At 41.1% G+C, this 20,933-nt stretch overlaps 1 protein-coding gene across 2 annotated transcripts in view; it reads left to right on the top strand.

The window, feature by feature from the left end:
- Window positions 1-20,933, top strand: part of mboat2b (membrane bound O-acyltransferase domain containing 2b) — a 181,693-nt gene that overhangs the window by 21,168 nt on the left and 139,592 nt on the right. The window contains exon 1 of one of the 2 annotated variants that reach the window (XM_063038095.1): window positions 8,943-9,107. The exons of the other annotated variant lie outside the window; for it this stretch is intronic. Coding sequence (XP_062894165.1) covers window positions 9,105-9,107 — 3 coding nt within the window. The 5' untranslated portion in view covers window positions 8,943-9,104. Of the gene's footprint in view, window positions 1-8,942; window positions 9,108-20,933 lie in introns of those variants that run through there. 2 annotated transcript variants of the gene reach the window in all.

Here is a 20,933-nt window from a genome sequence, read left to right as displayed (position 1 = left end):
AAACAGGTTGCATTTCTCCCACAAAAATTCCAGATTAGTTATTCTGTATGACTCATTGCTCAATGGAGGTTAATCTTGGTCATCTACGCTTGTTTTCCTTGGAACTCCAAAAGCTGCATCTTGATTGCTTTTCAATATTTCCTGAAGGAACTTGCATGTCAGGAGCTATGCTTTTCTGACAAAATCATTTAAATGATATTCGCTGAACAGAATTCTTGGATATTCAGTAGCGACAACAGGGAGAGGTCACATTTAGACCTTGTATTCATGTGGGGGGGGGGTGGGGGAGTGGAGAAGAGCCCTATTCCAATAGAGCACTCAGCACTGAGCTGGAAAGTAGTATTTGTTCAAGTTTAATTGTTATTCTACCTTACACATGTATACAACTAAATGAAACAATGTTCCTGTGGGGTCAATGTACAAAACACAGTACATACAGTTGCACACAGCACATACATACAGTCATTAAAAAAAAATTAGCCAGCTCCCTCGGTGGCATGCCCTGCAGATTGATGGTGTCCTAGAGCAAATCAATAACAACAAGCAAGGGATCCGTGCACCCCAGGTTGAGAACCCCTGTCCTAGAGCAACGTTTCTGCAGGAATAAGTACGCAAACAATTCCTCGTCACGCGCTAGCACAGCCACAGGTGAACACAGTCCAAGTTGCCTTTCCAGAAGCAAACACTAGAGAGCAGTCCAATGGGAGGGGCTAGCCCCCAAACCAGCGCAGACTCTAGAGTTCCTGCCACGCCTCTGTTCTCTCACACACCACCTCCAGCGTCTCCTTCCCTAGGCAGCTGCAACAGGTCCTGGTCCGTGCAACAACTGAGGTCAGGCAGCTCCCCCGCCGTCAGTCTTTCCAATAAATCAGACTTGCAGCATTCTGCATTATCAATGTCCAACGGTGCCTTGCAATCACTGCAAAAATGTCCAAGACTATTATTTGCACCATTTGTTGGACTGTGCACCATCTCTGACACCACCTTCTTGGCGACAATACGGTACTCAAGCCTATGCTGTGCACTGTTACCCAACCACTTACTAGTGAGATAGACTGCAGTACTTGGTGTTCTTAATATCCAGCAGTGTATTGCAATCGTAAGAAAGATGTAAAGGATAAACACTTACACCATTGATTGGACCCGGAGAGGCCACCGTGACTAAGTGTGCCGCCAACTTACTGTGTTGTGTTGTAATTTCATCTGTAGGTAAGTGATTTGTCCACGTGTACCACAAGTACAGAAAGGAATATTTTTCATCTGCTGGGGAGTGAGGAAATTGGATTATTAAGGGTACATTATTTCTTCAGTAATTGGAATGGAAGAGAAGGGAAACCAGTAGTAATGACCTGCACCCCCAGAGATATCAAGCCTATGCATCTTCCATTATTGCAATGATTTACAATTGACCTTTGATTGGAAAGTAGATTTTTTTTATTTAAAGAGTTAAAGTGTGTCAGTACTAAGTTAACTAATACAGTGGATTCTGGTTAATCGGGACACATCAGGACCAGTACCTTTTGGCTTAATTTTGCAGCTGCCCCTATTAGCTGAAATTTCATGGAAATGGTTTAAAAAGCTATTACAAAAGACAAACTGAGCAACAGATTATGCATTTAAATTAAATGCAGAACAAATTAAAGTACAAAGTAAGTTTATTATCAAAGTACTTACGTCACCATATACAACCCTGAGATTCATTTTCTTGTGTACATACTCAATAAGTCCAGTAACCATAACAGAATCATTGAAAGACCGCACCCAACGGGGTGGACAACCAGTGTGCAAAAGACAATAGTACAAATACAAAAAGAAATCAGAAGTAATAATAATACATAAACAATAAATATAAGGAACACTAGACAACCCAGTTTCCCATTGGGGCACCCTTTGAGAGAAAGGTAGTGCAGTTTGATGTGATGTGCTTTGGAAATTAAAGAAGAAAAACTCAGTTTATTAAAAAAGAAAGACGCATAACAAGACAAATATAGCTCCTTCTCGTTTAATGAAGGACACTTTTGATGACAACATTTCTGGTTTATCTGCCACCCTTCAAGGATACTCCAACGTTTTCATTTCTTTTTCCCCGGCTTAAAGCCACATACAGCTGACCATGCTGTAATACCAGTTTCTCCAAATAAATGAACATATTCTCCATGGTTTGGCCTTGCGCCTTATGTATAGTCATAGCAAAGCATGACTGTATCGGCAACTGGCTCCACTGAAGAGGGTCATCCTCCCCTTCTGATAAATTGAGGGTAATTCTTGGGATCGTGACAGTGTCATTTTTGAACGCACCAATGTTTATCTTTGCTACGATGAGATTGTTGTGCAGTTCTTCCACCATCATTCGCATTCCATTGCAAAGCCTTGGTGGATCCAAGTTCCTCATTGAAATAATGGGAGATCCCCTCTTCAATTCCAGTTCATGCGGTGGCAATCCAGAGAGTTTGACCTAATCAAGGAATTCTGTTGGAAAATGAGTGGTGTTAGCTCCTTCACTTACAGCATTGAAGGAACAGTATTCTTTCATGGTTCCAGAGAAGCATCTGATGCATGTGAGGTTTATTTTTCACATCATTTCATTGAAAGGAACCAAGATAGAATTCCTTGAGAACAGTTCTGCAGGATTGTCGAATGTCGGGAATATGAAATCAATGCATTCTTCCATAGTTTTTGCTGGCAGAATCATATCTTCAGGTAATTCAATATCATCATTTTCATTTTTCTCAATCTTGTCTTCTTCAACATCCAATAAGAGCTCAGAATATCGTCCTTCTTCCTCACTCAATTGTATGTCTCTCTTCAATTGAAACTTGATGAAGCTTCTCCATAAGTAGGACTTTTTTATGCATGAATTCTCCACATCAGCATCATTTCCACATTTCACAATGCTAGAAGCTGAAGGAAATCGCCACAGCAAATGGTTAAAATACCCCCGAAGGCCTTATTCTTGCCACATACACCACGAAGACCGATTCTTGTTCTCTCCTCCTTCTGTGCCTATTATTATCATTTTGGAGACATGCATGCCTCTCCTCCTCTAACTCTTCTTCACTCATCTTTTTTGTCCTGACTGTTTGATCCTGGAGTTGTGTGGCCCTGGCCTCATCCGATTCTTACTTTCTCCCTCTCCTTGCTGCTTCCTGACAGTGTTTGGTGTCATCTCTTGACTATAATGCCCCCCTTCTCTTTCCACACGGCATAATTAGGCTGTCATATTTTTTTACCCTAATGCTTGATAGAAGATACAAAGCAGTAACACCAAAGCCTCCAGGATGCTGATTTTTCTTGATGATGTGGTTGAAGCTCTCCTAAATGGACGTGATATCCCTGCCCTTTTGCTGCGGTTGTTGTGGCTGCTGTGAGCATTGTGAAGTGCTGCTGAGGCTGGCCGTGGGCATGCGTCGTAGCGTCACGTCGCGGTTTCCATGGAAGGTGGAATCGGCTCGGGTTGTGGAAAGTAGGGCCTGTTGATTGACCAGTGAGCAATTTTATACGAATATATAACCCTGAGCTTTGCTTGCGTTCATGAGGAAATCTGCAGATGCTGGAAATTCAAGCAACACACACAAAATACTAGTGGAATGCAAAAGGCCAGGCAGCATCTATAGGAAGAAGTACAGTCGACTTTTCGGGCCGAGACCCTTCGTCAGGACTAACTGAAAGAAGAGATAGTAAGAGATTTGAAAGGGGGAGGGGGAGATCTGAAATGATAAGAGAAGACAGGAGAGGAGGGAAAGAGCTGGAAAGTTGATTGGCAAAAGGGATACAAGGCTGGAGAAGGGAGAGGATCATGGGACGGGAGGCCGAGGGAGAAAGAAAGGGGGAGAGGAGAACCAGAGGAAGATGGACAGAAGGCAAGGAGTTATTGTGAGAAGGACAGAAAGAGAAGGGGGGAGAAAAAGGGAAAATAAATAAATAAAGGATGGGGTAAGAAAGGGAGGAGGGGCATTAATGGAAGTTAGAGAAATGGACACCTTATATTCCGTCTGGGTAGCCTCCAACCTGATGGCATGAACATTGACTTCTCTAACTTCTGTTAATGCCCCTCCTCTCCTTCTTACCCCATCCCTTATTTATTTATTTATTTGTTTGTTTGTTTATTATTTATTATTTTTCCCTTTTTTTTCTCTCTCTCTCTCTCTTTCTTCTCTCTCTGTCCCTCTCACAATAACTCCTTGCCTGCTCTCCATCTTCCTCTGGTGCTCGCATCCCCGCTTCTTTTTCCCTCTGCCTCTCATACCATGATCTTCTCCCTTCTCTAGCCTTGTATCCCTTTTGCCAATCAACTTCCCAGCTCTTAGCTTCATCCCTCTCCCTCCTGTCTTCTCCTATCATTTCAGATCTCCCCCTCCCCCTCCCACTTTCAAATCTCTTACTATCTCTTCTTTCAGTTAGTCCTGACGAAGGGTCTTGGCCCAAAATGTAGACTGTACTTCCTCCTATAAATGCTGCCTGGCCCGCATTTTTTGCATGCATTCTGTAAGTTAGCACATTTTAAGTCGACTTAATCAAAAAAAGTGCCACTATAATGCACTGTTTGGGCTAACTGGAGGTCACAAACAGAGCATGAGAATTTTAGTAGGATGTAGATGAGGTGAAGGGTCCTTGAAAGTGAGTCCATAGATTGTGGGAATAGTTCGGTGATGAGGCAAGTGAAGTTATCCCTCTGGTTCAAGAGCCTGATGATTGAGGAGTAATAACTGTTCTTGAACTTGGTGGTGTGGGTCCTGGAGCTCCTTTACTTCTTGATTGCAGCAAAAAGAAGAGAGCATGTCCAGCATGTCCAGGGTGGTGGGGGTTTCTACTGATGGATCCTGCTTTCCTGTGACAACTGTGTGCGCGCATGTACGCTCGCTCAGTGGTGGGAGGGCTTTACCGTAATGGTTTGGGCTGTATCCACTAGTTTAATAGGATGTTCCATTCAAGGGCACTAGTGTTTCCATACCAGGCTTTGATGCAGCTAGTCAATCTCCACCATACATTTGTAGAAGTTTGTCAAAGTTTTAGATGTCATGCTGAATCTTTACAAGTTCCTAAGGAAGTAGGGGTGCTGCCATGCTTTCTGTATAATTGACCCTCTCCACCTGTGATTCCCTGATGAGGACTGGCTCATGGACCTCTGGTTTTCTGCTCCTGAAAGTCAATTATCACCTCCTGGGTCTTGCTAACTTTGAGTAAGAAGTTGTGGCAGCATTCAGCCAGATTTTCAATTTCCCTCCTATATACTGATTCATCACCACCTTTGATTCGGTCTACGACATTGGTGTTGGCAGCAAACTTGAATGCGGCATTGGAGCTGTGCTTCACCATGGAGCCAAGAGGGTAAAGCAAGTAGAGATGGGGGCTAAGGTCACAACTTTGGGCTGCACCTGTGCTGAGGGAGATTGTTTAGATGTTATTGCCAATCCGAAATGACTGGGGTCTGCAACTGAGGAAATTGTGGATCCACTTTTACAAGGTACTATTGAGGCTAAGGTCTTGAAGCTTATTGATAAATTTTGAGGAGATGATAGTATTGAATGCTGATCTATAGTCGATAAAGAGCATCCTTGTGTATGCATCTTTGCTGTCCAAAAGTTCCAGGGTTGAGTGAAAAGTCAATGAAATGTCACCTGCTGTGGATCTCTTGTGCCGGTAGGCAATTTGGAATGGATCCAAGTCACTTCTCAAGCAGAAGTTGATGTGTTTTATCATCAGCCTCTGAGACCTATGACCTCAAGGTTATATATCTCAGTGAACACTCCAGTTAGTTGATCAGCACAGGTCTTTTGTACTTGGCTAGGTTTACCATTAGAATACTACCATTCACTACAGTATTATAAAACTGTATTAGTTCCTATCAACTTATTAACAAAGGAATTCAGCGCTGCCATGTTCTTTTGATTGACTGCAAATGAACAAAATCAGTGCAGACATCTAGTGCAGATAATGGACTTCCTTCACGCAATGCAATTGATGATTACATCCTCCAAATCTTTTCACTGTAACATCAAGGATGATTGTCAGTGCATTCAAATTCTTCGTAATTCCTAACTTGTTGAAGTAAATTATTTAATTTTCATTCCTGGTTGTTTCTGGCATTCCAAGCCTGAATGTTTGAAACCACAGAGTGCAAAGCAGTGGGTTCTGAATTGTCTCACTACTTATTTCTTGTCAACTATCAGTGACAGAAATCCCTGCTTTTTGAAAACAAAACCACGCAACTAATGCCATTTTAAAAACTGTTCACTCTAAGCACAGTGTAGCATCTAATAGCCACACAAGTGCACGTTAGAACCTGTACAGCAGCAGTCTCCTGTCCCAATTAAGGGGCAAAGTGTCCTAAATAGATGAAAAGAATCTTGCCCATTTTCTCAGTTAGTTTCTCTTCCTTGAGATTTGTCCCAAATAAGTGGCGGCTCTGATTAATCAATGGCCCAATTAACTGGAATATCCAAGCTGTGATTTGAACAAAGCATTGTGAATGAGACAGTAATTTTAATAATTGACAGTAGAATTGTTATAAATGCAACTGTTTTAATGTAAGTGGCTTGTACTTATAGAAATACAAATTGCATAACAGTAAAACCCTAATAATCTGCCTTTGTGCTATTTGAAATACTGGGTTAGTATCCGTCCTGGCTGGCTCTGGTTTCTATGCTTCTCTGGAGCCCTGTTCCAACTCACTCTTCACTTGACACACTGGAAAATTTATTATACTATATAAAATCTTGGGGGGTGGAATAAAAGGCAATAAAAATATTGATGTATTAATTGAAGTGAAATATCAATAGTCCAGAAAATCTGACAATCTGGCACACAAGTCCAAGGGTGCTGGGTTATCAGGCTTTTGTTGTATATTTTAAAATCCCATTGGGCTTTAAAAGAGACAAACAAATGACTTTAGTTTAACTCAATTGCATTTTAACAAAAGGCAATTCAAGCTGGTTGATTCTGCTTTGAACTACATTATTTTGCAGTGAGCACTTTGAAGAGCTTAATAAACACTTTTTTTAGTTTGAAATAAAATGTATCATTTCAGAAAAGAACATACACTTTCAGGGAAAGTTGTTTTTCCCACAACCTTGTGAATATGATGGAGTAAAATGGTTTTCCTGGATATTGTATCAACATTAATTTTGGTATTGTTGAGGGCAACCTTTTACTTACTGAAAGCAGGGAGATGCAGAAAAGTATACCCCTTCAGCACTCAACAGCAGCTTTTTTACAATAATCATAGTTATCTTTCAATATGAACATTAGTCTTTTTGACTAACAAATATAGCAGACACAAGAGACGGCAGATGCTGAAATCTAGTGTAAAAATAATAACTATTGAAGGAACTCAGTGGATCAGGCAGCATCTGTAGAGGTAAACACGAGGAATTCTGCAAATGCTGGAAATTCAAGCAACACACATCAAAGTTGCTGGTGAATGCAGCAGGCCAGGCAGCATCTCTAGGAAGAGGTACAGTCAACGTTTCGGGCCGAGGTCCTGACGAAGGGTGTCAGCCCGAAATGTCGTCTGTACCTCTTCCTAGAGATGCTGCCTGGCCTGCTGCGTTCACCAGCAACTTTGATCTGTAGAGGTAAATGGACAGTCAGTGTTTCAGGTTGAGACTCTTCCCCGAGACTGAAGGAATAGAGGAGAAGTGGTCAGTGAGGGGAAAGAGTGAGCAAGATGGATGAATCCAGGTGAGGAAGGATGAGGGGCAGATGGAGGAAGGAAGTGTGGAAATAGTGAGAGTCTGTGAGGTGATAGGTGAAGGCTACAAAGGACGGCAGAAGATGGAATATGATAGGAAAGGTAAAGGGAATAGAATCAAATTGGGAAGGAGAAGTAGACGGATAGAAATGGTGTGGAGGAGAGGTTCTAGATTGAGTGGGCATTGTGGGGGATGAGTAGGTGAGGAGGGGAAAGAAATAGAATATTGGAGTGGGTGTAGGAGAAATTGGGTAAACAGAGCATAGAGAAATAGTCAGGCAGAGGACCCAGGTAATCTGAAATTGGATTCACACCATTGGATTGACACCTTTGGATTGTAGACCGTCCAGATGGGATTTGGGATGCTGTACCTCTTGTGTAGGCTTCACCTTAGCAGCGGTGGAGGCTGAGGCCAAACCAATTGTTGTAGGTATAGGGAGGGGATGGAGAATTAAAATGTCTTAATTACTTCTTAATTGATAGTGATCTATAAACAGTAACATTAAGAATCTGATAAATGTTAGATTCCTTCTGAACCAAGAAGAAAAACAAGAAAACGTTAACTCCTTTGTAGAGCGTTGTTATTTTTAACCCTTATTATGTCAATAACGAATGTTGAAGACTTTTGTTCCCTTCGTGTACTGACTGTTGAACTCTGCTTAAGTTTAATTGGATTGGGAGGTGAGCTGCAACTTGCTTTTAGTAAAAGTTCAACTTTAAAAGATCTAACTTTAGTTCTCACAGTGTTCTAAGTTGAAATTTAACTGTTGGGTTTAAAGATTTTTTTGTTTGGAAATGTCATTTGCTGATGTGTCACTAATTTATATCGTAGTCTCAAACTTCGTAAATGTCCACACATCCCTCCTTCATCTGCTCCTCACCCTTCCTCACCTGAATCCAGAGTCATATTTAATATCACCAACAAATGCTGTAAAAGTTGTTATCTTTGCAGCAGCAGTAGAATGCAAAATGTAACACAGAGAGAAAAAAAACTGAATTACAACGTATGCGAAATATATAATAGTAAAATAAGTAGTGCAAAATAAAAATAAATTAAAATGGTAGTGAGGTGGTGTTCATGGGTTCAATGTCCATTCAGAAATTGGATGGCAGAGGCAAAAGAGCTGTTTCTGAATCATTGAGTGTGTACCTTCATGCTTCTGTACCTCCTTCCTTATGGTAGCAATGAGAAGAGGGAATAACCTGGGTAGGGCGTCCTTAATGATGGATGCTACCTGTTTTGAGGCACCGCTCCTTGAAGATGCTCTGGATACAATGGAGACTAGTGCCCATGATGGAACTGGAGGCTCATGGCAGGGAGAGTTTCTCCTTTCTACCGTCTGCATGAGATGTTGAGGCTATCGGGACTTTGAGACTTTTTTTACCGTGCCCATGGTCTGCTCTTTATCAAATTATGGTATTGCTTTGCACTGTTGTAACTATATGTTGTAATTATGTGGTTTTTGTCAGTTTTAGTCTTGGTCTGTCCTGTGTTTCTGCAATGTCAGACTGGAGGAACATTGTATCATTTTTAATGCATGCATTTCTAAATAATAATAAATGAGGACTGAGTGTCCTCATAATCTTAGAAATGTATTTCCTACATTTATCAACAAGACTTCCTGCATGCAGTACATCTGACTGGCTACTAGCTGATGGAGAGATATCTTCCATAAGCTTCAGGTGTAAAATTCTTACTGCTTTATAGACATGAACCAAGCCTGAAGCTTGCAAGATCTATGTGCTCCCTTGTCTGTGATACAACTTCAAACTGGAAGAATTACTTCAAACTGGAAGAATTTTTAATTGGGGAAAGGCAAATTATGAGGTTATAAGGCTAGAACTTGCCGGTGTGAATTGGGCTGATGTTTTTGCAGGGAAATGTATGTGGTCGATGTTTAGAGATCTCTTGCAAGATGTTAGGGATAAATTTGTCCCGGTGAGGAAGATAAAGAATGGTAGGGTGAAGGAACCATGGGTGACAAGTGAGGTGGAAAATCTAGTCAGGTGGAAGAAGGCAGCATACATGAGGTTTAGGAAGCAAGGATCAGATGGGTCTATTGAGGAATATAGGGAAGCAAGAAAGGAGCTTAAGAAGGGGTGAGAAGAGCAAGAAGGGGGCATGAGAAGGCCTTGGCGAGTAGGGTAAAGGAAAACCCCAAGACATTCTTCAATTATGTGAAGAAAAAAGGATGACAGGAGTGAAGGTAGGACTGATTAGAGATAAAGGTGGGAAGATGTGCGTGGAGGCTGTGGAAATGAGCGAGGTCCTCAATGAATACTTCTCTTCGGTATTCACCAATGAGAGGGAACTTGATGATGGTGAGGACAATATGAGTGAGGGTGATGTTCTGGAGCATGTTGATATTAAGGGAGAGGAGGTGTTGGAGTTGTTAAAATACATTAGGACAGATAAGTCCCCGGGGCCTGACGGAATATTCCCCAGGCTGCTCCACGAGGCGAGAAGAGATTGCTGAGCCTCTGGCTAGGATCTTTATGTCCTCGTTGTCGACGGGAATGGTACCCGAGGATTGGAGGGAGGCGAATGTTGTTCCCTTGTTCAAAAAAGGTAGTAGGGATAGTCCGGGTAATTATAGACCAGTGAGCCATACGTCTGTGGTGGGAAAGCTGTTGGAAAAGATTCTTAGAGATAGGATCTATAGGCATTTAGAGAATCATGGTCTGATCAGGGACAGTCAGCATGGCTTTGTGAAGGGCAGATCGTGTCTAACAAGCCTGATAGAGTTCTTTGAGGAGGTGACCAGGCATATAGATGAGGGTAGTGCAGTGGATGTGATCTATATGGATTTCAGTAAGGCATTTGACAAGGTTCCACACGGTAGGCTTATTCAGAAAGTTAGAAGGCATGGGATCCAGGGAAGTTTGGCCTGGTGGATTCAGAATTGGCTTGCCTGCAGAAGGCAGAGGGTGGTGGTGGAGGGAGCACATTCAGATTGGAGGATTGTGATTAGTGGTGTCCCACAAGGACCTGTTCTGGGACCTCTACTTTTCGTGATTTTTATTAACGACCTGGATGTTGGGGTAGAGGGGTGGGTTGGCAAGTTTGCAGATGACACAAAGGTTGGTGGTGTTGTAGATAGTGTAGAGGATTGTCAAAGATTGCAGAGAGACATTGATAGGATACAGAAGTGGGCTGAGAAGTGGCAGATGGAGTTCAACCCGGAGAAGTGTGAGGTGGTACACTTTGGAAGGACAAACTCCAAGGCAGAGTACAAAGTAAATGGCAGGATACTTGGTAGTGTGGAGGAGCAGAGGGATCTCGGGGTACACGTCCACAGATCCCTGAAAGTTGCTTCACAGGTGGATAGGGTAGTTAAGAAAGCTTATGGGATGTTAGCTTTCATAAGTCGAGGGATAGAGTTTAAGAGTTGCGATGTAATGATGCAGCCCTGGTTAGGCTACACTTGGAGTACTGTGTCCAGTTCTGGTCACCTCACTATAGGAAGGATGTGGAAGCATTGGAAAGGGTACAGAGGAGATTTACCAGGATGCTGCCTGGTTTAGAAAGTATGCATTATGATCAGAGATTAAGGGAGCTAGAGCTTTACTCTTTGGAGAGAAGGAGGATGAGAGGAGACATGATAGAGGTATACAAGATATTAAGAGGAATAGATAGAGTGGATAGCCAGCGCCTCTTCCCCAGGGCAATACAAGAGGACATGGCTTTAAGGTAAGGGGTTCAAGGGGGATATTAGAGGAAGGTTTTTTACTCAGAGAGTGGTTGGTGTGTGGAATGCACTGCCTGAGACAGTGGTGGAGGCAGATACACTAGTGAAGTTTAAGAGACTACTAGACAGGTATATGGAGGAATCTAAGGTGGGGGCTTATATGGGAGGCAGGGTTTGAGGGTCGGCACATTGTGGGCCGAAGGGCCTGTACTGTCCTGTACTATTCTATGTTCTATGAATTACAGGTATGTTGCTGCTTTACCTGGGTTGGGGGGAAGTATCTAGACAACAGGAAGGGCAGAGATGAAAGGGAAGGTGTTGCATTTATCTTCTGTTTAAGATTTCTAGCACCTACAATAGGGTACAGTTTAGTTTGTGAGAATGCTATGGAAGCTTAGCAATGTTTAACAAAATTTTATTAACTAATTACAGGGTTGTGTAAAAGGGAAGTAATACGGAAATTGTGTACTCTTGATTAATAATGACAGCAACGTGCATTAAAATTACAGATATCATTTGCCAAAGTAATTATCAGGAGTTTTAGTTCTATATTGTCTATTGCATGGCATCATCGTCATTATAAAGCTACCAGTGAAATTAAATAACCTATCCCTCAACGTCAGCAAGATGAAGGAATTGGTTGTTGACTTCAGAAGGAGTAGCGGACCGCACGACCCAATTTACATCGGTGGTGTGCAAGTGGAACAGGTCAAAAGCTTTAAGTTCCTTGGGGTCAATATCACAAATGACCTGACTTGGTCCAGCCAAGCAGAGTTCACTGCCAAGAAGGCCCACCAGCACCTTTACTTCCTGAGAAAACTAAAGAAATTTGGCCTGTCCCCTAAAATCCTCGCTAATTTTTATAGATGCACCATAGAAAGCATTCTTCTAGGGTGCGTCACAACCTGGTGTGGAAGTTGTCCTGTCCAAGACTGAAAGATGCTGCAGAAGATCGTGACACGGCGCAGCACATCACACGAACCAATCTTCCGTCCTTGGACTCACTTTACACCGCACGCTGTCGGAGCAGTGCTGCCAGGATAATCAAGGACACTACCCACCCAGCCAACACACTTCGTCCCACTTCCCTCCGGGAGAAGGCTCAGGAGCTTGAAGACTCGTATGGTCAGATTTGGGAACAGCTTCTTTCCAACTGTGATAAGACTGCTGAACTGATCCCGATCCAGATCTGGGCCGTACCCTCCAAATATCTGGACCTGCCTCTCAGTTTTTTTGCACTACCTTACTTTCCATTTTTCTATTTTCTATTTATGATTTATAAGTTAATTTTTTTAATATTCACCAATTTTTAATATTTTTAATATTTAGTATTTGTAATCCAGGGAGTGTGGAGCGCAGAATCAAATATCGCTGTGATGATTGTATGTTTTAATATCAATTGCTTGGCAACAATAAAGTATAAAATAAAATGCTGTAACTAATCTGCTGTTTGGGTATGACCCCACTGTGTTTTTGAACATGTACCTGTTTTAGTTCAGAGCTTATAACTTGTAGTATTTTGATTTCATTACTCTTGGAGGTTATTCAAATTATTTATTTAGAATGATAACTTGAATAAGTTTCCCTTTTCCCTTGGTAAAACTTCATATATTTGCAGAATGGAATGTTGTGCCTCATTTTGAATGGACATTTGCAGGACGTGGAGAGGGATGATAATGAAAAGTTCTCTGGACATTGTGTGTCGTGATAAGAAGCCAAAGTATAGAGTTGGGCACTATTTCATATTTCCAGCATATGGAGCATTTTGCTTTCAGATGGGATGCGGTATTTGGTGTTAGAAGTGCATTGATGATCTGATTCAGGAAATGTTAAAGGAGGAACAGAGAAAGCTATAGACTGTTTGTGGGTGAATTGAGTCTGAGTCCAGGTGGAGGAGAGTAGAGGAGCAGAAGTACTGAAGGATGAGGTTGGAAACTTATTAAGTTGCTTTTACTTCACAGATAAGTTGAGAAGTCGTTAAAATAAAAGTACAGCTTTAGTTTTCTTGTTTGGGATAAAGCTAATTATAGGTCAGATCTACTTGGAAATCTGTAGTCAACATTTCTGGGATCTTTAATGACATCATATTTTGCTCTGGGTAGGAGTAGGAGGAGAAGGGTGAGTAGGAAGAAATACTGTGAGATCTTTATGGGGTGCTGCGGAGTTAGTTTGGTTATGGGAAACATTGGAATGCCCCAAATGAACAACAATCAGCATCTTTTGGTCAAGATGGCACCGGTGTACAAAGCTCCTATGGTCGACATCTTCTGCATAGACCATGAAACCATATATTTCACTTATTTTATGTCTTTTACATTTGTTTTTCATCTTGAATGTGATTTTGGAAATGTTGGAACCTGTGATTTGCAGTTCGAAGATCATTTGGGTGTTTCAGTGCTCTGCAGTTTCTGAGAGGATTTCAGGAGACAGAGGCAGCGTGTGCAAACCTTGTAGCAAGAAGACTGCGGGACAGGAGTTGAGCTAATGTTTGACACCATTTCACCGATTAAAGCTTCCTTTGTTTGCTGATTAACGTGTCAAGGGAGATTGAAACATGGAGGCAAATGATGAAGGTGAACATTGGTGGAATCACTCTGCTACCAGAGAGGGGAGAGGCTGCCGTTGTGCCCGAAGAATGTTACCCAGACTTTGTGTTTTGGATATGGACTTGGAATATGGACTTCTTTTATGTGGTGTTTTTCACCCAATCTTTTTTTGTTAATGCATGCAGGGAGGGGGGATTTGAGGATTGATGATCGTGCTGCTGTTCTTTTCTTTACTGATTTTGTGGCTATCTGGAGAAGACGAATTTCAGAGTTGTATACTTTGATAATAAATGAGCCTTTGAAGAAATATTACTTCTATTAAGAATCATGAAACCAGAGTCAGGAATTACAACTTGGCTGAAACTGAAGAACCAGACTAACTAGTTTCGGATTTGAGGACTTAGCAATATTCAAGGCAATTCAAACTTATAATCATTGGTACATTTTTAATGTATTATAGCCTTTGATTAAGAACCTGGTGCGGCTGGTTTTTCAGCCTCGGCCAAATCCTGTAAGACAAAGGAAAAAACAAGTAAGACCTGAAAACACAAGAATAGACAAAAAAAAACGTGATGTGAGAAATAGTGATGATTTGAAATTACTGAATTCAGAAAGTCAGAGTAATTTTTGGATCTGAACTTCCTGTATTCAAATGTTAATTTAAAATGTTAAGTGAACTAGAATTTATCATTTAAGGGAGGATACATTAAACTCTTATTTGTTATACATTAAACTCATAAAACTCAATTTGTTTTATAGGAAGGATGTAACAGAGAAATGGAGGTCATTTAAAGGTGAAATTTTGAGGGTACAGAATCTTTATGTTCCTGTTAGGTTGAAAGGAAAAGTTAAATGTTTGAGAGAGCCATGATTTTCAAGGGATATTGGAAACTTAGTTTGGAAAAAGAGAGATCTACAATAATTATAGGCAGCTTGGAGTAAATGAGGTGCTCGAGGAATATAAAGAATGTAAAAAGGATTTTAAGGAAGAAATTAGAAAAGCTAAAAGAAGATATGAGTTTGCTTTGGCAAGTAAGGTGAAAATAAATCCAAAGGGTTTCTACGGTTATATTAATAGCAAAAGGATAGTGAGGGATAAAATTGGTCCCTTAGAGAATCAGAGTGGATGGCTATGTGCGGAGCCAAAAGAGATGGGGGAGATTTTGAACAATTTCTTTTCTTCGGTATTCACTAAGGAGAAGGATGTTGAATTGTGTAAGGTAAGGGAAACACGAAGGGTAGTTATGGAAACTATGATGATTAAAGAAGAGGAAGTACTGGCGCTTTTAAGGAATATAAAAGTGCATAAGTCTCCGGGTCCTAACAGGATATTTCCTAGGACCTTGAGGGAAGTTAGTGTGGAAATAGCAGGGGCTCTGACAGAAATATTTCAAATGTCATTAGAAACGGGGATGGTGCCGGAAGATTGGCGTATTGCTCATGTTGTTCCATTGTTTAAAAAGGGTTCTAAGAGTAAACCTAGCAATTATCGGCCTGTGAGTTTGACGTCAGTGGTGGGTAAATTGATGGAAAGTATTCTTAGAGATGGTATATATAATTATCTGGATAGACAGGATCTGATTAGGAATAGTCAACATGGATTTGTGCGTGGAAGGTCATGTTTGACAAATCTTATTGAATTTTTTGAAGAGGTTACTTGGAAAGTTGACAAGAGTAAAGCGGTGGATGTTGTCTATATGGACTCCAGTAAGGCCTTTGACAAGATTCCACACGTTAGGTATTAATATTGAAGTAGTAAAATGGATTCAGCAGTGGCTGGATTGGAGACGCCAGAGAGTAATGGTGGATAACTGTTTGTCAGATTGGAGGCCGGTGACTAGTGGTGTGCCTCCGGGATCTGTACTGGGTCCAGTGTTGTTTGTCATATATATTAATGATATGGATGATGGGGTGGTAAATTGGATTAGTAAGTATGCAGATGATCTACAAACCCCATTTCCAGAAAAGTTGGGATATTTTCCAAAATGCAATAAAAACAAAAATCTGTAATATGTTAATTCATGTGAACTTTTATTTAACTGACAAAAGTACAAATAAAATATTTTCAATAGTTTTACTGACCAACTTAATTGTATTTTGTAAATATACACAAATTTAGAATTTGATGGCTGCAACACACTCAGCAAAAATTGGGACAGAGTTGAAATAAGATTGAAAAGTGCACAGAATATTCAAGTAACACCAGTTTGGAAGACTCCACATTAAGCAGGCTAATTGGTAGCAGGTGAGGTATCATGACTGGGTATAAAAGTAGCGTCCATCAAAGGCACAGTCTTTGTAAGCGAGGATGGGTCGTGGCTCACCCCTTTGTGCTAAAATTCGTGAGAGAATTGTTAATCAGTTCAAAAGGAACATTCCTCAACACAAGGTTGCAGAGAATTCAGGTCTTTCAACATCTACAGTACATAATATTGTGAAAAGATTCAGAGAATTCAGAGACATCTCCATGCGTAAAGGGCGAGGTCGGAAACCACCATTGAATGCACGTGATCTTCGAGCCCTCAGGCGGCACTGCCTAAGAAACCGTCATGGTACTGTGACAATTATAGCCACCTGGGCTCGTGAGTACTTTGGAAAACCATTGTCACTCAACACAGTCTGTCGCTGTATCCAGAAATACAGCTTGAAACTGTATTACGCAAGGAGGAAGTCATACATCAACTCTACGCAGAAATGCTGGCGAGTTCTCTGGGCCCGCGCTCATCTCAGATAGACCAAAACTCTGTGGAACCTTGTGCTGTGGTCAGATGAGTCCACATTTCAGCTAGTTTTCGGAAAAAACGGGCGTCGAGTTCTCCGTGCCAAAGATGAAAAGGACCATCCAGATTGTTATCAGCGAAAGGTGCAAAAGCCAGCATCTGTGATGGTATGGGGGTACATCAGTGCCCACGGCATGGGTGAGTTGCATGTATGTGAAGGTACCACTGACTCTGAGGCGTATATTAGGATTTTAGAGAGACATATGTTGCCATCAAGGCGACGTCTCTTCCTGGGACGTCCATGCTTATTTCAGCAGGACAATGCCAGACCACATTCTGCACGGGCTACAACAGCATGGCTTTGTAGACACAGAGTGTGTGTGCTTGACTGGCCTGCTGCCAGTCCAGATCTATCTCCTATTGAAAATGTATGGCGCATCATGAAGAGGAGAATCAGACAACAGAGACGACGGACTGTTGTGCAGCTGAAGTCTTATATCAAGCAAGAATGGACAAAATTTTCCAATTGCAAATCTACTACAATTAGTATCCTCAGTTCCAAAACAATTAATCAGTGCTATTAAAAGGAAAGGTGATGTAACACAATGGTAAACATGCCTCTGTCCCAACTTTTGTTGAGTGTGTTGCAGCCATCAAATTCTAAGTTTGTGTACGTTTACAAAATACAATTAAGTTGGTCAGTAAAACTATTGAAAATCTTTTCTTTGTACTTTTGTCAGTTAAATAAAGGTTCACATGAATTAACATATCACAGATTTTTGTTTTTATTGCATTTTGGAAAATATCCCAACTTTTCTGGAAATGGGGTTTGTAAAATAGGTGGAGTTGTGGACAATGAAGTAGGTTTTCAAAGCTTGCGGAGAGATTTAGGCCAGTTAGAAGAGTGGGCTGAAAGATGGCAGATGGAGTTTAATGCTGATAAATGTGAGGTGCTACATTTTGGTAGGACTAATCAAAATAGGACATACATGGTAAATGGTAGGGCATTGAAGAATGCAGTAGAACAGAGGGATCTAGGAATAATGGTGCATATTTCCCTGAAGGTGGAATCTCATGTGGATAGGGTGATAAAGAAAGCTTTTGGTATGCTGGCCTTTATAAATCAGAGTATTGAGTATAGGAGTTGGGGTGTAATGTTGAAATTGTACAAGGCATTGTAAGGCCAAATTTGGAGTATTGTGTACAGTTCTGGTCACCGAATTATAGGAAAGATGTCAACAAAATTGAGAGAGTACAGAGGTTTACTAAAATGTTGCCTGGGTTTCATCTCCTAAGTTACAGAGAAAGGTTGAACAAGTTAGGTCTTTATTCTTTGGAGCGTAGAAGGTTGAGGGGGGACTTGATAGAGATATTTAAAATTATTAGGGGAATAGATAAAGTTGACGTGGATAGGCCTTTTCCATTGTGAGTCGGGGGAGATTAAAACAAGGGGACATGAGTTCTGAGTTAAAGGGCAAAAGTTTAGGGGTGACATGAGGGGGAACTTCTTTACTCAGAGAGTGGTAGCTGTGTGGAACGAGCTTCCAGCAGAAGTGGTTGAGGCAGGTTCGATGTTGTCATTTAAGGTTAAATTGGATAGATATATGGACAGGAAAGGAATGGAGGGTTATGGGCTGAGTGCAGGTCGTTGGGACTAGGTGAGAGTAAGAGTTCAGCACGGACTAGAAGGGCCGAGATGGCCTGTTTCTGTGCAGTAATTGTTATGGTTTTAAAGTTTAAAGTAAGATTTACTCTCAGAGTACAAACGTACCATGTACAACCCTGAGATTCTTTTTCTATGGGCATACTTAGTAAATCTGTAGAACAGTAACTGTAAGCAGGATCTGTAAACTGTAAACATTAGGACTGTAAACAAATTGTGCAAACGTAGATATAAATTAATAGCAATAAATAATAAGCATGAAATGATGAGATAAAAGAGTCCTTACATGAGTATAGTTATCCCCTTTTGTTCAAGAGCCTGATGGTTGAGGAGTATTCTTGAACCTGGTGGTGGAGTTCCTGAGGCGCCTTTAACTTCTACCTGATGGCAGCAGCGAGAAAAGAGCATGGCCTGGGTTGTGAGGATCCTTGATGGATGCTGCTTTTCTACGGCAATGTTTCCTGTACGTGAGCTCAATAGTTTGGAGGGTTTTACCCATGATGAACTGGGCTGAACCCACAAACTAGAAAACCTCAGTAGCCAAATCTTACAATTTTGCAATCTTGATGCTAGAATCTAGTAGTTGGAATAGTAATTTATACATTTTATTTGGTAAAAGGACAAAGTAAAAATCAAAGATCTTCAAGACTTGGGAATAAGATGTTAAAAGAAGTTAAAGACTAGAACACTCAGAACCATGGGTAGTGTCTGTTGAAGGAGAAATGGGGATGATGTTTCTGATTTTCAGATGGGCTGAAATGGTTGACAGATTATTGATTAAAGGAACAAAAAATCCAAAGGTTGTGTTTTACTATTTAAGTTCTGCACACTCTTGCTCTCAATGTGAAAACCTGGTAGTGCATTGCATTGACAGCATTCATCTGCTGCTGCATATGCTTGCCATTGCAAACTTGCCCATCAATTTGAGGTGAGGATTGAAGATGATAGCTTTATGTATCCCTTTATTTATTTAGACTGTACTTGTGCTAAATAAAGAACTAGATGTCCAACAGTGCAGCATGTAAAATGTATCTGTGAGTTTGCTTGCATATTTCCTGGGTGACAGGGATTCAGAATGCAAATAACCTTATTAAAATCCTGCAGTATTAAGCAAGTCTTTGTTTAAAGTGAAGAAAAAGTTCTGATGCCCAACAAATTCCTCCTTGCTGACAGTCAACACAGACACACTTCAAGGACATGTGCTCACCCCTCTGCTCTACTCTCTCTACACTCATGACTGTGTTTAGTAGGCACTGATCAAACACCATTTATGAATTTGCTGATGACACCACTTGCAGAATCTCAGCTGGTGACGAGGAGGGGTACTGGAGCGAAATAGATTGCGGATCAAATGGTGTTGTAACAATAGCTTTCCACTCAATATCTGCAAGACCAAACGATTGATGGTGAATTTCAGGAAAGGGAAGTTCGGAGAACACACGCCAATCCTTACTGAGGGGTCAGCGGTGGAAAGAATGAGCAGTTTCAAGTTCCTGGGCATCAACATCTCAGAGGATCCATCCTAGGCCCAACATATCGATACAATCACGGTGAAGTTATGCCAGTGGCTATACTTCATTAGGAGTTTGCATCAAGGTCAGGTATGGATGTGGCAATGCACAGGATCGTAAGGGGTTTCAGAGGGTCGTAGACTCATCAGTTCCACCACGGGTACAAGCCTTTCCATGACTGAGGACACCTTACAAAGGTGGTGCCTCAGGAAGGCGACATCCATAATTAAGGACCCTTACCGTCAGGGAACTTCTCCTCTTATTAGTATCACGAGGGAGGAGGTGCAGGAGCCTCACTATTGGAACTTGTAGTCATGCTGCAACCATGAAATAAAAAAAATTGCAATTTATGTCAGCGACAAGTAAATTCTGATGATTTGATACCATTCCAATTTCACTGGTAAGTTGTTTCTCCTTTGCCATTAGCAGAGAGAGAAGAAATAAAACTAACCCAACAAGCTATACAAGAACACTGCCATCATTTGAACTTTGGATTGCTGTGAGGGGTGGGTGTGTGTGTGTGTGTGCGTGTGTGTTTGCTTCTTGAACAATTTAATGTGGAATTTGTAATGGATAACTGCTAATATGTTCTTGTACAATAATTACAACCAACTTGTACTCTGACACGGCCCTGGCATTGAGTTGGACTTGAAACATCAACTGTGCTTGACCTGCTGAGAGTCTCCAGCATTTTATTTCAGACTTTTAGCTTTTGTATTTTTGTAAATTTTTATTATATTTTCTTGTTTATATGACCTTCTGACATGCAAGGTATTATCTGCAAAATCCAGTTGACGAGTTCATTTCGAGGTCTTTCTGTATAAATATTGCTTTGGGTACGGGGATAAGAAGAGAAAAAAATAAGGAATGAAAGAATCTGGATGAACAGCAACACATTTTTAATGTAATGCTGTGCTATTGTAATAATGCCCCAAGGCACTTCAGGTGGATATTGTGAAATTAAATTTGACAAAGCAAACAAAGATGTTAGGACATATGACTATGCTTGGCCTAAATGAAGAAGGGGAGGCAGCTTTTGGAGCACCTTGTTAAGTAGAGCGGCTAGATTGGCAGTATGAAATCAATTAAAATTTGCACTCTTATGAAGCCTGGA

The sequence above is a fragment of the Mobula hypostoma genome, chromosome 2 (assembly GCF_963921235.1).
Source record: "Mobula hypostoma chromosome 2, sMobHyp1.1, whole genome shotgun sequence".
Classification (NCBI taxonomy): domain Eukaryota; kingdom Metazoa; phylum Chordata; class Chondrichthyes; order Myliobatiformes; family Myliobatidae; genus Mobula; species Mobula hypostoma.
This window is presented reverse-complemented; position numbering and strand designations above follow the sequence as displayed.